The following is an 18,122-nucleotide window of genomic DNA, read 5'->3' on the forward strand; positions in this document are numbered from 1 at the left end:
GTGGTTTTGAATGAGGATAACATCAGAAGTTTTAATTCTTGTTCATGGGAATTGAATGTAAGTGGGGAATCGCATATTCTTAAGACAGTTTCATGGTAACTATAGACGTTGAGTATTAAGATAGCCCGCCCCCGAGTGAAATAGGTCTGAGAATATGTGAGTATTTTTAGATATGCTAGCTCATTCCAATTATACTTACATATTGTCGGAGAAAAAACTTAAACAATAACGACTGGGATGTCTGTACAGCAAAAGAGCTCAATTTTTTACACATGCATAATATTGATAAACAGTTTGATTGAACTCTTGACTGTAAGTTGGAGACCAAGCATAATATGGATATTATAGAACTTAGATTATTGTAGAGATAAGGATTCACTTTAATCTGACATGAAAAGCAATTTTTGGTGTTTTTGTGGGTGTAAGGGTTTTTAAAAATTACTGTAGCACAAAAACTACTGGCCGTAGAAGGTTAAATTTGGTCTCAATTGAAAGACAACTAAATCACTAAGAGGGATTTTGAATTACGGATGTAGGTGATATAATTTGGAGTTATAAACTTTTTAATCAACAGAAATGTCAAATTTTCAATTTTGTGAAAAAATGATGAAATTTTTAAAACATTGTAAATTGGGAACTAACAATGATAGACGGTTGCAATTAGTCTCAATCTCTTCCAATTTTATTCTTCACGAAAAAAAATTCATACATTTGTTCGTCCAATGCTTGGTTCGGCCACAATTCTTGAAAAGCAAGTACATTGTTGGTCAAAAATACAGTTTTTTCAAGATGACGGCCGAAGCTCACACAGGACTTTCCAGGACTTTTAGTATGTTATTCAGGGCTCTTTCAGCTGGGTCTTTTGATTTTCACTTTTTTGCTCAATTTGACTGGACTACATAGTAGTATGATACTGAACTACATAATGAAGCCATCATTACCAAATGATTCTTCAATGTCACCTTATTTAGACACAATACCGACTTTGACTTCAGTACCAGTAGCAGATTCGATTTTCTCTGTGTCATCTTCAATTCAAATGATGAAGCCAACATTATCAAATGATTCTTCAATGTCACCTTATTTAGACTCAAGACCAACTTTGACTTCAGTACCAGTAGCAGATTCGATTTTCTCTGTGTCATCTTCAATTCAAATGATGGAGCCAACATTACCAAATGATTCTTAAATATCATCCCCAGACACAAAACAGATTTTGACACCAGTGGCAGATTCGATTTTCCCAGAATCTACTCCAATTCAAATGATGAAGCCATCACCAAATGATTCTTTGATGTCACCTCATTTCGGATTCAATTGTGCCTGAAGTACCCACAACTCAAATTATGAATGATACATCAACAAACATTCCATCAGTGACATCTAAGGACTCCAAAGAAACATCAACATCAATTGCAGAATTTAATATTCCTTTGTCATTCAATCCAACAGTATCATCTTCAGACTTGAGAATATCTCCTCGTACTCCAATTTCTAATGCTGTGCAGTATGCAGTTCCTCAATCAGATGATGAATCTTCAATGAGTGGCATGTCAGATGGTTCTAATGACTTCTTTGTTTCTGAAACTGATGACAATTCATCTCATGACAGCTACATTTCAGATCTCAGCTGTGAATCAGATCACATTAACACTGAACAATCAAGCAACTCTCATGCTGTTAACAACATTATTTGCAATGAAAGTGAAAACCCAGATATCACAACTTTTGAAACCTCACATGAATTCCATCCTAATGTTAAAATCCGAAAAATTCAAATGAAATCGGGCCACCGAATCTATGACAAGAAGCAAGTTTGTCTTTTCTGCAAGAAGTTATTCACTAAGCTTTCACAGCATTTTGAGCATAGTCATTCAGATAAAAAAGAGGTGTGTGAGTACTCTGCTTTTCCTAAAAAGAGTAAGGAGCGACTTGACTGCATCAGAAAGTTGAGAAACAAAGGAAACTATCTGCATAACATGGAAGTTCTCAAGAAAAGTGATGGTGATCTGATTGTTACCAAGAGGTCAAAGAAAGATTTGCCATATACATCTTATTTGCCATGTCAATATCGTTTCGCCTTTATGCACAAAAGTAAATTGTGGCGGCATGCTAAATCGTGTCCTGACAGATTTGAACAAAAAACCAAATCGAAGTCAGCTATTACAAATGGGTATCTGTTGTTACCATTGCCAGAAAATTGTTCCAAACTGTTCAATGATAATATTCTGAAACACATGCGAGAGGGTGAAGAGAAATCAATAATAAAACATGATAAGACTCTTTGCACATTTGGGTCAAAGCAAGCCGTTAAGCACAAATTCCTCCCACAACTCAAAAACCAAATCAAACTCAGACTACTTGCTAGACTAATTATCCACCTGTAAAATAAGAGAGAAAAAATCAAGAAAATGATTAGTTCTGCTGAACATTTAGTAATTAAAGAGAACTTTTACATTCTTGCATCAGCAGTGCATGAAATGAGTGTAGATGCTGGCACTCCATCACTGGGGAAAAAGCTGGGTCATCACCTGGAAAAGATAGCCATGATTGTGGGAAATCAAAGTATAGTTGAGGGTGATGATGTCCTGAGAAATAACATAGAGGACTTTTTTGTATTATTCAATGATGAGTGGGACACTTTAGTTTCTGGGCCTGCAAATTATGTGCTGAATAGGAGAAGGTATAAGAAAAAGATTGAGCTGCCATCCACAGAGGATATAATGAGATTGAATCGATTCATTATTTCAAAAGAGAAAGAGTTTATTATAAGTAATTTCAAAGATGTAACCTATACTGAACTGACAAAAGTTATCCTCATGCACCTTGTAGTGTTCAACAGGCGCCGAGTGGGAGAGGTTTCTCTGATGGAGCTAAGTAGTTATAATATTAGATCAAAAGCTGAAGAGCCTCAAGGTGAGATTGAGAAAATGCTATCTCAAAGTGAAGTCAAAATGTTTTCAGACTTGGAAATTGTATACTTGAGAGGGAAAAAAGGAGCTAAAGTGGACTGCCTGTTAACCCCAGATATGATGAAATGTTTAGATCATCTGGTTGCAATCCGTGAGAAAATGGTGTTTTAAAGGAAAATATATACTTGTTCTGTCCGCCTTTTTCACAGCACTGCATAAGAGGATCTGAAGCCATCAAAGAAATGGCAGATAAGTGTGGTGCAACACTGCCATCTCAATTGACATCTACCAAGTTGAGAAAACATATTAGCACTGTATCACAGTTGCTCAATTTGTCTAATAATTTCAATGAGAATAATTTCAATGCTCTCTGCAAACATATGGGCCACAACCCTTCTGTGCACAGACAGTATTACCAAATGCCTGAAGAGACCATTCTCAAAACGCAAATAAGTAAAATTTTACTTACTCTGGAGCAGGGAAATATCAAAAAATATCAAGGAAAAAACTGAGTGATTTTGAAGTACCACTGACTGCAACTACTGATAGCACCAGTGATTCTGAAGAAGATGAAACAAATACATTGAATGATTGGAATGAAACATCTGCTGGAGGCAATGACTTTGATACAAATTTATTCTCCAATACAGACAACTTCAATGATGGACCTGAGACGCCGACCCCACCTGAGTGTGAAAAGGCTGAGAAGAAGAAAAAGAAGAAGAAGACAGACAACTTCAATGACAATTCTGGCTACAGACCTTCTTCAAATGAGAGAAAGCCAACAGCTAAGCCAACTTTGCCTTTACACTCACCCTTTGTCAAAAACTCTGTCAAGAAAAAGATTATTAGAGTACAGTGGAGTAAAGAGGAGATGGATATTTTGAATGCATTTTTTGCTGAAGAGATAATTCTAGGAAAGAGACCACCTACCAAGAAACGATGCGAGGAGTTGATAAACAAACATCCACAGTTCCAAGGAAGAGGAAACTATCTAAAAATCAAGTGGAGAGTTAATGCCATTATCCAAGAGAGGAGAAAGAAGCTGTTGTAATACTTCACCAAGAGTGTCCAAACATTGGGCTACTTTTTCACCTTACCGTGTCAAAATGTTTTTTTCAATTCTTGAATTCTTGTTTCATGGTTCAGCTCTAAGGTTGCCACAATGCCATTTTTTCATTCTCTAAAACTTTTTCAAGTCAATGTGGATTTTTTTTAATGGCTTACTCTTTAAAATGCGTGGAACAGTGCACCATCATTACCAAGATGGTGCTCACTTGAAAATTCAATATTCCACGCATTTTGAAGAGTGAGCCATTAAAAAAAATCCATACTGACTTGAAAAAATGTCAGAGAATGAAAAAATGGCATTGTGGCAACCTTAGAGCCTGAATCATGCGACAATTCAAGCATTGAAAAAACACTTTGACACTGGTTTACATTGAAAATGTTAGACCTATATATTTCTATTATTTTTCATTCTGAAGCTTTGTGTTCAAAGTGTGGTACAACTATCATAGTATTTGTCTCAAAGTATATTACTGGGGCTCTATTGGAAACAAATGAAGAGTCAATTGTCCATTTATCAATATTGATGTTGTCATTTTCCTTGAATTGAATTTGAATTATAAAAAATACAACTGTTTTGAAAAGTAAAACTCATCATTTCAATTAATTACTTAAACATCTATCATACTATAACAATAAAAGGTACTTTCCCATTAAAGGCAACCTCGAAAGGTAACTATCAATATCGATATATCGATATCTCCAAGATGTAATGACAAGGAAACAGAATATGAAAAAACGAACATGCATTTACTTTATAACAACTGACAAGGTAAGGCAAGTTGAACTTAAAAGAAGAAAAATCTATGATAATGGCATAAAAACAGCAATGTCCGACATAATACTTTCAAATTAATCTCCATCATCTTTTTTTACATAAATTCTCTCCTCATAATTATAATATATATATTGACAAAGTAAGTATCTAGATGGTGATAATTACATTGATAACACTTCCACGCCGGTTTACGGTTCTCATGAAAATAATACTCCATCCTATTCTCATTATTGCATAAACGAGTTTTATGCAGCAAACTTTTCTTTTTTAAAAACGAAATTTAATTTTCTTCGTTTGCAGGTAAATCAAATAATAAAATTTTTCACTTAGGTAATCAATCTTATCATTAATAACCGTGTTATTGGGTAATGATTTTTTATAAAATCAAATCATCTTGAAATACAGCTGATATAATAATAAACATGATCATCATGAATATCGATTTCGATAGAATTGATATATCGATATTGATATCTCTCGAGGTTGCTTTTGATGGGAAAGTACCCAATAAAATTGCTATTAATATTGGTTACTGAGATTTGAGTAACCTAAATTGGATTATCATTGCTAATTAGTCTACACTGAAGCATTGCAAGTATTTTTTAATATAGATCTCTTTGTCAATTCCATAATTTAAATTGAACGCTGTTATTTCTCCCAGAACAATCTTTGTAGATTGATGTGATAGTTCAGTTTTTCCGAAGTTGTTTACAGTTTTATCATTATATAGAGTAAACAAAAAACAAATAAACATTTTTGTCCAAGTAATGACTATCGCTATTATCCTTATAGTATTATATTATATCCTTATTAGTACTAAGTTATCACATATCCCTCTAAGTACCAAGATTTCTCTCATATCCCTTCAAGTACAAGGAGTTCTCTCATATCCTTATTATTACTAAGTTATCACATATCCCTCTAAGTACTAAGAGTTCTCTCATATCCTCATAAGTACCAAGATTTCGCTCATATCCTCATTAGTACCAAGTTATCTCGTATCCCTCTAAGTACTAAAGATTCTCTCATATCCTCATAAGTACCACAATTTCTCTCATATCCTCATAAAGATCTTTCTCTCGAAAACCGTTATATCCTCATAAGCACCAAAAATATTGAATTTTCAAACGAAAAATTTGCGAGAGAGGAGGAGAGCATTTTAATCAACATTTTTTTCTGATCATTTTTCTCTCCTTATAATTTCGATATCATGTTGAGAGAGAGTGATAGGGAATTTCTCAATTCACTTTAATCTGACAGTATAGCATTAGATGTAGAGCTACAACAGCCTCTAACACAACAGCGTTATGTACAGCCTACACCGCCACCAACCCCATTCCATCCGAGAGTCCCAATGTCTAGAGCATCACAATCACATCTGCAAGATGTTGTAGAGGAGGATGAGGGGCCATCAACCTATGAATCATTTGGAGCAGCTGCAAGCTCCGCTCCGAGTATAAGTGCTTCAGTTGCACAAACTCTGTTCCCAACTCATAGTACTTCAGTTGATGATGATGATGGTAATGATGAAGGGGAAACTTTTGAAAACTAGCAGTTCAAAGGCAGTGCAAAAAATGTTGAATCAATATAAGTTTACAGGAAAACCTATATCTCCATATATTCATAAATCATTGATACAAGATAGAAGCATGGATCAATCAATTACAAGTAAAAGAAGACAATTTTCCACTTGCTGCAATGTCAGACTTCCGGAAGAGGATTGGCAACACCGTTTAACAATGCATGGTTAGTAACAACATGTTACTGCAAGTAACAACACATGGTTGCAAACAATGCTACCAAAATTGAGTATGTCTACTACAATGATCCAAATGAACTTGTGGACAGGCTACAGTTATTGGATCAATCCAGAGCAGTCGGCAACACCGGTCATGAGAATGAGATTAACTCCATTCTGGAAGAGCTAGTCGAAGGTGGATATATAGTTGGCAAGCCTGTACACTAGTCATAATATAAAGAGCTGTTATTACTATAACTTTGTGAACAGTTGAGATCATAACTGATATATACTACAACTATGTCTCAGAAGAGTAGAAGAATCAATGATATCTTGGGCAATGTCAATGCCTATCATGGACGGGTGATAAATGTCACATCTTCTTATAATGATGGGGATGCTGTGAATCTGGTTACATGTAAAAATCTAATTTGGACACCAAATTCATCAATCACCAAAGTCGCTGGTAAAATTGTTAAGGGTGCTGCTGGTACCATAGTTAATAGGGCCATCGATATACTACCAGTTGAACAACATATTCCTGGCTATCAGTACTGCGGGCCAGGAACAAAACTTGAATAGCAATTAGCAAGGGGCGATCCAGGAATCAACAGCCCTGCAAGGAGCACTATATTGCCTATTTAAGGAATAGTGATACAGCGAGTTGAGCAGTGGCCGACAGTATATTAGCTGATTGAGCTTAGAGTGTAGTAAACTCTTCGGATGCAAGAGTGTTGGAAGAAGCTGCAGCACTCGCAGTCACCAACATAATGAAGGCCAAGGCAAAATTTGGAGGAGGCGGTAAATGTCCACAAAGGACACATCGCAGCACTGTACATTGTAGGAGATCAACAGCTTCCAGAAAGGGTCAAGGTCTATATCTAAGACGTCAGGCAAGGACGGGAAATGGGGTAAGCCACCACCATCATTGATGCAGGAGAAGACAGTGATTGCTCTGCCCAACTGAGTGCTAACAGATATAGATCTCTACAAGTATGTATGCTGTTTGGAAATGAGAAAGTTCTGAAGAGTATTTATGCAGGATGCTCTACCGGCCGCAGGACTGTTGAGACAAGAATGCGGTATCATCAATCTTGACAGCAGTACTGGTACTGGCACACATTGGGTGGGCTATGCAAAGAAGGATGATGTTGTCCACTACTTTGATGGATTTGGCAACCCTTGACCATAGGTTAAGTTTTTTAGGTTTTTTAGGTTATGTTAGGTTAGGTTGACCTTGACCTTTGACCTTAGGTTGGGTTAGGTTAGGTTTGATAGATGAGGTTAGGTTGAGTTGGATTTTTTCTTAGGTTAGGTTCATTTTTACCCAAAGGAGAAGTCTGGGACACTTCCGGTGTCCCAGACTTCTCCTTTTCATACTACTTATGAGGGCTCCATGTTAGTCTTTGGTCGAGGTGTATATCAAGAATCTTCACACTCTTAACATTTCACTCATCCACTTGTCTCAAACCTGAGAGCATTTTTTGTGTCTTTCAACTATTGAGAAGTAAGTTATTTGCCCTGAACCATAGGCTTACTTGTTCTTGACTAGAAGACATCTCTTCTCTTAGAGTTGCAATGTCAGAATCGGTCAAGAGCATGGATGTGTCATCTGCACAGCAAACTATTCTTGAATCAGTGCTGAAACCTGCATCGTTCATCATCACAAGAAAAAGCAATGGTCCCAATTATTGAACCTTGTGGTACATGGCAAGGCTTGAAAAATTCTTTTTTGACATTGACAGTTTGTTCATGCTCACTCAAATACAACATTATCAGCTTGAGGGACTTTCCATGCACGCCTAGATTATACAATTTTTTACTATCCTTGCCCTATTACCTTCGTAAATCTTCATATGTTTCAAGGTCCCCTGAGTCCAAAAAAGTGGTTTTTGGTCTGGAAGTGTGTGTGTGTGTGTGTGTGTGTGTGTGTGTGTGTGTGTGTGTGTGTGTGTGTGTCTGAGAAGACGCTGGAAAAATGCTGATTTCAGGCATATCTTTGGAAATTTTTCCAAATCCGTTCTTAGTGCGCCTCTAAAGGGCCAACTGAACATACCTACCAAATTTGAACGTTTTTGGTCTTGTAGATTTTCTGGTAGATTTTTAGTTTTGCGAGTGAGTGAGTGAGTCAGTCAGTCAGTGAGTGAGTGCCATTTCGCTTTTATATATATATATATTTAGATTTATTATTCAATTTCATTATAATTTATCCTTGCATTGCGTTTTGTGGTATCCTCACCCCTTCTTCTGATCCTCCATTTTAATACAGTCTTATTCTACTATTCTCCTTATTTCCTTAATATCCTCAATCCCGAACATAGTAATTCCAATACACTCGGAACCTTGCCTTTGCCACTATGTCAAGGAAGACAATATCAGGCTATGTGGCTCTTGGAAGCCTGGTAGTGGAGAATGAGTGATACCAATACTCAGCACCTTCCATTCTCCACAACAAACAGACTCAATTTCCCTTGGGGCATAATGCAGAACTTGTGTTTTTTCAATACCATATGGGTGTCTCAAATGGTAATAGAGCACTCACAGTGCAGAATTATGTCGATGGATGTAGCTTGCATCTTCATGTACAGAGTGCAAAGATGAGATGTGCATGATTGTCTCTGGTGCTCTATGCCACACACTGCAACAGACATCTGGGACAACCATGTGCATTACTCTGCTATGATATGACAAGATGTTGATGATACCATCTTGGCATGCCAGTATGGAACCCTCAGTCTCAGACTTTAGGGCTGCTGACTCGCAGCATTTTGAATAGGCCCTGCTCTTTATCTATAGAAGACACCATGCAAGGACTCGTCCTTTTTCTGCTGCAAGGGACATCTGGACTCAGCAGTCCTCATTCCAGCCCTTAGTTGATTAGGCTAAATCCCTTCCTAAAATCCAGACCGAGGGTACCTGCTGCATGCTGTGCTGCCTCATATAGGAAGGCTCAAGCCTCTGCAACCCCTCCATTCCATCTTCAATAGCTGCTTTGACATTATATTCACAGAAATGAAAATAGAAATCCATGTACCCTCTTTGAAAATTGTTTACACACTATAAAAATAATCTATGATGCCATTATCAAGTAATTGAAGAATAAATAAAATGAGATTATATGAGTACCATTGTTGTTAGTAAACAATTAAAAAAAAGGTACTCTAGTTTCTGTTTTCATATTCACAATTATATTACACGGTTATGTATCCACATAGATATCCCTACATTTCTACTATTCTTACAATGTCCAAGTAGTACAATGAATTTTGGAAAGAGCAAAAGATATATGCAACTGAAATTACCTTCCAAATGCTGTTTTAGTCATGAAGCTTGCAGATCTGTCATGCTCAAGATTTTTACCAAATATCTTTTGCAGATGATCGTGTACTGGACATGAAAAAAAAATAATTCAAGAAATTTTCAAGAGGCATTGACAATTACTGTATTGAAAAATGAAGGAACCATATCACCGGTATTGATAAGCTCCATCAGGAGGTGTTGGCTATAAATACAAATGCATAAAAGACAAAGAAAGAGACTGATAGTAGAAGCACATTATATGTGATATTAAATATTAGTGAAGTCCATTCAGTGGTAATTAAACTCTTGAACTCGAGAGTATCTGTAACTCCAAGCAGCCTTGCAAAACTTGCTGAAATCAAACCAGCTGTCACCATTGAGAAATGCCCTCAGTCATCCATCAACAACTCACTCCTCCTCAGATAATTGCACCAGATTTGCCGCAGCATCAGACATCTGGCAATGTAGTGCACCACATCTTTCTCCTCCCTCAGGTTGCACAGAGAGCAGAGCTTCACGTCCTGGTTGATTGCATACTTGTTGAGCTGGATTAGCTCCTGTTCTTGCCTTCAAAAACCATTCAATCAATGTGAAGTCTGGCAGCTCATGCATGTAGTTCTCACCATCCGCCAGGTCCCGGTATAAGGTGTAGCACTTGCAGCAGCTTTGCCTTCCAATTGAAATGCATTTTGTAATAAATTTTATCTCCAGATTTCTTACAGTTGGATGTTCCACCAACATTTTATTATTTCTAAATTCTTTTCTTCTTCTAACTCTTCACCAATCATGGAACGTATTTTGTATTTTTATTCAAGGCAAGCCTATGACAATCACAAGCCTATGACTGTCTGTTAATACTTGTCAAAGAACATGTAACTGTTACATATCAATCTTTAAAATAGTTTCTTGCCTCTACTATGTTTAAATAATGAATTGAATAATTATTCAACAGGACTCCGAAGATGGATAGAATTTTATTTTCAACTTAACTTTCAATAATAGACCAGATATCATACTACATGGACATGATTTCAGTGTTGTAACCAGAAACTGGTTGAAGATGGAAATTCAGTATAAAATGGATAAGTAATAAATTGGATTCTCTCATCAACATTCTCCAGTAGAGTCTCTAGAATTCATTATACTTTCAACAACTATTTCCAAACTCTCCATAAGTGCAGTGAAAAATATTTGAAGTGAACACGAACTTTCATAAACATTCAAGAGAATTTCAGTAATTCCTGATAACTGTTCGAGCTTAGAAATTTGTAATCTTTCTTGGATTATTTCTTTCTTTTGCTTTGTCTCAATTTTGTAATACATTTTGATAGCCCTGAATATTCTTTAAATTTATTTCCTCAACCTGGTCTTTTTTAGTCCAGTCAAGGAAGAGTTATGGAGGGAAAAGTTTCGAAGACAATTTTTGACCCCGCAGTTCTATTGAGGTTAGTAAGGAGGTAAACATATCAAAAGTACCCACCCCTACCCCCTGTGCTGAGAGGGTGGGGGTGGTTCAAAGGTACCATTTTTTGGTTTCTTGCATATAAATTGAGAACTATTCATATTAAGGACATGACTGTTTCATACAAAACTGAAGGTTACATAGATTCCTACAATATTCATTGTACAACTTCTTCTTTATCTCCTACAGTTCTCAAGATATCCGCTCTTGAAGGTGTGACATTTGAAACGAAAAGACATGTTTGCTTCCAATTTTTGCCATTTTCGTTCTCATAACTCCTTAAATTTCGATGATTATGAAAATCCATGCTGATTATGAGCATATAGAGCATCAAATCCTTTCCAATTTGATGTATAATCTCACACTTTTAAACATTTCCCTACGACTGTTGCAGCAGCTTCAGTTTTGAGTGTGAGATCTTCTGTTTTGCAACAATAGACCAGTTGACAAAGGAATTGGAGGGAGTGTTTTCAGCACGATTTTTGACTTTGCAGCTTTGTTGGGACCAGTTAGGAGATGAACATGTCAAAATTCTCATCTCTACCCCATGTGCTGAAGGGATGAGGGTGGATTAAATGTTGCATTTTTTTTACCTTTTTGCTTCCACGACTATATCTGGGCAACAATGCATTTAACCATCATGACTAACTGTTTAAAAATTACTTTTGATGAACTCTCCACAATATTTGTTCAAAAAAGTTTTGGGATATATCCAACAGTTTTCAAGATATCCGCTCTTGAAAGTGTGGAATTGTCGAAATAACAGGTTTCTATCCATTTGCTGTTTCAGGGCTTACAGCTCTCCAACAAAGAATTGTAAACATTAATGCTCATTGGAGGTGTGAAGAGCTTGAAAATATTTTCAATTTGATTTTTTTTCTCAATTCCAAGTTTTTCTTCCATTGTTATAGTATCATTAATGTAGGAGGTGTAATTTTTGAGTTTGGAACAAGTGTCAACTCAGCGGTTCCACATATTCAACAGAGGGGATGTAGATGCGCACCTCTGCTCTGTTTACCTTCTAACTAGTCCCAATTAAGCTGTGAATTCAAATATTGGGCTCCACACACCCTCTTCAAATTTCATTGTCAAATGATCAATTATTGCAGCATTTAAAATTCAACCCCTCACATTAAAGCTGCTATAACAATGGAAGGAAAACTTGGAATAGAGAGAAAATATTTCAAATTTGAGATAATTCAAAGCTCTTCTAACCTACAATGAGAATTAATTTTTACAGTTTTAATTTCTCGGGTAGATTAGATATTAATGAACTGTTTTTACCAAAGGGTAGACGTGGTTAAAGAAAGCTAATTTTTTTTACTCTCTGAAAGTTTGTTATAATTAAACATCCTCTCTACCATTATTTACAACAATTTTTACTCTACTCTGGCTGCCTAGCCTAATACAAAAAAAAACATTGAAAGAGATTTGGAATGGTACAAATAACCAAAAAAACCTATCGTTATTCAAATAACCTATTGCCCCTTGTCATTTGAGTAGGATTAATATTCGGGACTCACCCATAATGAAGACACTGAAGAAATCCATCAAATGATGATTTTGGTGATCCACACTCCCGAAAAGAATTGATGTCTGAGCTGCTGTGTTCGCTTCAACAGTTAAAACAAGAGTGCATGGAAAGAATGCAATTTTTGTCTCAGGTCTGACTCTTCCTAGGCGTACACGTGGAAAACTAGACTATGGCAGGGGGGAAGAAGAGCCAGAAACTGTTGATGGGACGAGTGGATGGAAACTATCTTTCCCAGGCTGGAATGCAAGCTAGGCAGTTCCCAACCCTGAGAAAGATCCTCACCTCGTCCATCGGTTGAAAAAATGCAAGCTTTCCATAGCCTATGCTAGGCAGCCAGCAAATAAAATATTACGTTCTAATTTTCACTAATTTCAATAACACTACTGATCACAACACTTGCTTCAATTTTTCAAAAGATTGCATTTGTTTTGAGCCCCACACGAATGGTATGCCCTTCTTGGTGAGTTGAGAGAAAGGTTGAGCAATCTCAGCAAAATTTTCCACAAATTGTCGTTAGTAAGCAGCTAACCCAAGCCAACCACGAATTTCCCTGATGTTTTTAGGTACTGGATAATCCTTCACCGCTTGAATCTTTGCTGGATCTGGTTTCACCCCTTCAGATGTTACCAGGTGTCCCATGTATTGAACAGAGCTCTTGACAAAATTGCATTTCTCCAAATTCACCTTCAAATTCGCATTTTCAGAAATACTGAGGACATGATCTACTCGTTCAGCATGCTGAGGTATTGATGAGCTAAATACAATCACATCATCTAGATAGACAAAGCATTCCATTCCCAAAAGCTCGGTCAGGAGGTTGTCCATCAAGCGTTGGAAAGTTGCAGGAGCACCTGTCAAGCCAAAGGCCATTTGTTTATATTGAAAGTGGCCTCCCACTGTGGTAAAAGCTGTTTTCTCCTGGTTCTCATCAGCTATTCTGATCTGATGGTATCCACTGTGTAGGTCAAGGGTGGAGAAATATTTACTACTGCCTAAATTTTCTATGGTCTCATTTATTAGGGGCGGAGGATAAGCATCAGCCTTTGTAACCTCGTTTAGTGCACGAAAGTCTGTGCAAAAACAATATTTGATGTAACCATCCGTGGACTTCTTTTTTACAAGAACTACTGGTGCACTCCATGGGCTAGTAGATGGAACAATGACCCCTTTATCTAACATCTCGGCAATGTGCTCCTCCACAACAGGTCTGAGGTGATAGGGGACTCAGTATGGGCGTTTTGCTATTGGTCTATCACTGGTGGTGGGGATACAATTCTAACCCTGGTTCTCCAAGAGTGGATGCATATCTTTTCAGCAACTTTTTCAGTAGGCTGGACTCACTGTGTGGAAGGTGATCCAGTTTTTCATCAATCTTGTTCTCAATGTTTTTGTTCTCTTCCGAAGTTGTGATAGAGTTTATTGAAATAGTTGGTTCTCTCACACTCAGAGATTCTGCCACCGCTAAACAATGTTTCTTATCAATCCTTATAGGTGACTGAGTGAGGTTTATAACCTTGACAAACGTCTTCCCATTTTGTGAATGTATACATCTTGCCACACACAAGCCTGCTAGAGGTTCCAACGTTGGTTCAATGAGCATCACTTCACTAATGGGAGTATTGGTATAAACATCAGCCAGTTTCTCGGAATATGCCGGTACAGTCAGACTTTGTATCGCACACATGTGGAAGATCTTCTTATTATCAGCGGACGTAGTGACAATGTCGCTGGCAGGCATTGCAGCATGCTGCTCCAACAAGTCACTGCCTTGTGTTGTATTTATGTACTTGGCTGCCAATGACGCTGTCCTTTGGTTTTTCCCCGACAATAGATCTATGCATTGAGAAGGGATATTTCGAACGTTGGAGGGAAATTCCCCATTGCTGGACAGAGGGACTTTCTCAGCCGCTGAGGGAATTCCCTGAGCGCTGGCCTGAGGGAATTTTTTAGCCGCAGAGGGAAATTCTTTCGCGCAGCCAGCCGGCGCACTGAGTGATCTTCTCTTGGTTTTCTTTTCACACAATGCTTCTTTTTGGGTTATCGGTTGTTTCTTTCTGCTCTTCTTCCTCTTCTTCATCTTATTGGCTTCTCGCATTGTACACCCATCTGTGGCTTCAGATTTGGTGCTATTTCTCGGGGGTATATTGTCAACTCGTTCTTCTTCTCTCTGCTTTGTTCAGATCTTTGTGTTCTCTTAGAAGCTAATAGAGTCTGTAAGCTGCTGTTCTCGCTGTTTCTCCAGAACTTCGTGACTATCAACTACATTCACTGGCTTACACTTATCTACTACGTTATGCATTCGTAAACATTCGTAAACTTCTCCAAACATTATTTCGCATCCCATAACATCAATTCTAGAGCCTAGTTTGGTTAACAAGTCACAACCTAAAAGCCCGTAGGCTTTTGGGTTATTTGACTACTGGGTTATACTGGGTTATTTGACTATTGGGTTATATTTGACTTGAATGGCTATAATGAATTTATGTCAAACTTCTAATTGTGCTACTTCCAAGGTCACAATCTGAGCTCCTGCCACTGATAACGAATCTCCGGTCACATCCCTCGCCAAAGTATTTTCTTTTTCGAGCCCTACCCCAGGTATGCTTTCCTTTAGAATAGAAATCTCGGCTCCCGTGTCTACCAAAAATTTCTTGATCTCTCCTTCTACCCAAATTTTCGCAACTAGTCTTAGCCCTTTCATTCCCGTAGGCCAGGTGGTTGGGCAATTCTTACCCCTAGCTGACTCTAGTTTTCTGAATTATCACATCTGACTGGAGAGTTTGAGCTAATCCTAGTCGCAGTAGATGACTCTTTCACCTGTTTAGAACACTGATAGGAAAGGTGGTTAGGGTTACCACAAACAAAACAAAATTTCGGCCTCGCCCTCTGCTGTTATTCTCGAATTTCTTCTTATCGGTTGATTTTGATCTTTCATTCTTATTACTTGCTTCTCTTCAGTTCGCACAATCCCGAGCAAAATGTCCTTCTCCGCCACATTCAAAACAACCAGAATTCCTCTCATTACTTCCTTTTCTATCCAAGAACTTGGATGTTACCTTTTTCCGCTCACTACCTTGAACCGCAAAAATACTATTGGGACAGCTCTCTGTAACTTGTTCAACATGCTCCGCTACAACTATTGCCTCTTCTAGGTCTTTTGGTGGATGGACCTGTGGGGTTACGGCTGCTGACCCTTGAAGTCCTCGTACAAAAGCAGTCAATAATGTCCTGTTGAGCTGTGTGCGAGCCTATATTGCCTGTTGAGGGTTGGCAGGCATAGGCATCGCTTTTAACCTGATTTTGCGACAACGGTCAGCAAACGCACGGGCGGTCTCACCTTGATTCTTCTTTATGGCGCTGAGCACAAAGAGCCATCGTTCCAGGTCGAGACTTTTCTCAAATCTTTGTTCGTGTATATGTTTGTAGTCTTCAAATTTGGAAACGACAGAGAGTAACTCGGGGTGAGTATCTAAGCAAGTTGCAGCTACACCCGTCGTTTTCATCCTACAAATAAACTTCAAATCATTGTCCTCCCAATTTCCGAGTTGAGCAATGAGTTTTAAATTTTGGATGAACTCACGTACACTCTGACTCCCTTCTTCACCCAAAAACGACTTGACAAGAGATTGTACTCCCAAATCCTTCCTTACAGATGAAGTTATTTGGCAACTGGTGTGGCTTCTTGAATCTTGCAATAATAATTCTGACCTAAGTTGGTTTTTCTCTGCTTCGTTACATTCATTCTGAGCTCTAAGTTCCGCTAACTGTCTCCTTAATTCGTCCATTTTGGATGCATTTCCCGAGTCTCCCGAACTTCCCAGATTTAGCATGTGTGACGGAGGTTTTGGAGGAGGGTTAACATCATCATGCCCCATGACCATAATGTCCGTAGAGCTCAGTAGGATGAAGTTGTTATATCTTATGAGCTACTCCGCCAAAATCAGTACTATTCTTATTAATGAACAATAGAATTTGAAATCAGATAAATTGTATGATAATAATTGAACAGATTGTCACTAAAGAATCTCTTCCCACTCTTTATTTCGGTCTAAGGTGATAATTTGCAATGCAATAATTATTCTTATTCTTAATGAAATGTTTAATTATAGCAAACTTTCATAGAGTAGAAAAATTAGCTAATCTACCCGAGAAATTACAATGGTGGCAGTTTGGAGGAATTTGGCTGCAAGAATACCTAAAATATAGAATACAGTAGAAATCAGTAGAATCATTATTATCAGTGGATTGAGAAAAAAAATGTTGGGTAGCAACGAGTATAAAATTAGAAAACATAACTTTTTAATGCTAGTACGGGAAATAATGGGAGTTTTATTGGAGCTGCTTCCAATGTACGAATATAATGATTTGTTGATGGAAGCTTCATTACTAGTCATTGATTTGTTAGTCCACTACTTGATGAAGAACTTGATGATCAATAAATTATTATTAGTTGGCTGCCTATGCAAAATCAAATACTGTCAATTGTTTGAGTGTAACAAAATATTAAGTAATCATAAAATATTTCAACAAGTTATTACAATTAAATTGAAATCCAATGGGTTTCACCTGCAAAGGCCAGAAATTTTTTAATTATAACAAACTTTCATGGAGTAAAAAAAAAAATCATCTTTCTTTAACCACGTCTACCCTTTGGTAAAAACAGTTCATTAATATCTAATCTACCCGAGAAATTACACAGTTCTTTCTTGGAGAGCTGTAAGCAAAACAATTGATAGAAATCTGTTATTTTGACTATTCCACACTTTCAAGAGCGAATATCTCAAAAACTGTTGGATATATCACAAAACTTTATTAAACAAAAATTGTAGAGAATTTATCAAACGTTATTTTTGAACAGTTAGTCATGATGGTTAAACGCATTGTTGCCCAGATATAGTCGTGTAAGCAAAAAGGTGAAAAATGCAACATTTAAACCACCCTCACCCCTTCAGCACATGGGGTAGGGATGAGAATTTTGACATGTTGATCTCCCAATTGGTCCCAACAAAGCTGCAAAGTCAAAAATCGTGCTGAAAACACTCCCTCCAAATTACTTTGTTAATTGATCTATTGTTGCAAAACTGAAGATTTCACACTCAACACTGAAGCTGCTGCAATAGTCATAGGGAAATGCGTAAAAGTGTGAAATTATACATCAGATTGAAAAGAATTTGATGCTCTATATGCTCATAATCAGCATGGATCTTTTTCATCGATATTTAATAAGTTATGAGAACAAAAATGGCAAAAAATTGGAATTGTTTTTTTGTTTCAATTGTCACACCTTCAAGAGCGGATATCTCGAGAACTGTAGGAGATACAAAAGAAGT

General features: G+C 37.4%; 2 protein-coding genes across 5 annotated transcripts in view; one reads left to right on the forward strand and one right to left on the reverse strand.

Annotated features, from left to right (window-relative positions):
• Positions 1 to 18,122, forward strand: part of LOC111060672 (gastrula zinc finger protein XlCGF17.1-like) — a 458,016-nt gene that overhangs the window by 261,823 nt on the left and 178,071 nt on the right. The window lies entirely within an intron of this gene.
• Positions 1 to 18,122, reverse strand: part of LOC111058490 (proline-rich protein HaeIII subfamily 1) — a 176,017-nt gene that overhangs the window by 69,290 nt on the left and 88,605 nt on the right. For all 4 annotated transcript variants that reach the window (XR_005572887.1, XM_039440857.1, XM_039440856.1 and 1 more), the window contains one exon: positions 9,799 to 9,883. Coding sequence is in view for 3 of the 4 variants with exons in the window: in XM_039440857.1 (XP_039296791.1) it covers positions 9,799 to 9,883 (85 nt within the window). In the remaining variant the exon portion in view is untranslated. The remainder of the gene's footprint in view (positions 1 to 9,798; positions 9,884 to 18,122) is intronic.

The sequence above is a fragment of the Nilaparvata lugens genome, chromosome 14 (genome assembly GCF_014356525.2).
Source record: "Nilaparvata lugens isolate BPH chromosome 14, ASM1435652v1, whole genome shotgun sequence".
In the NCBI taxonomy this organism is placed as follows: Eukaryota; Metazoa; Arthropoda; class Insecta; order Hemiptera; family Delphacidae; genus Nilaparvata; species Nilaparvata lugens.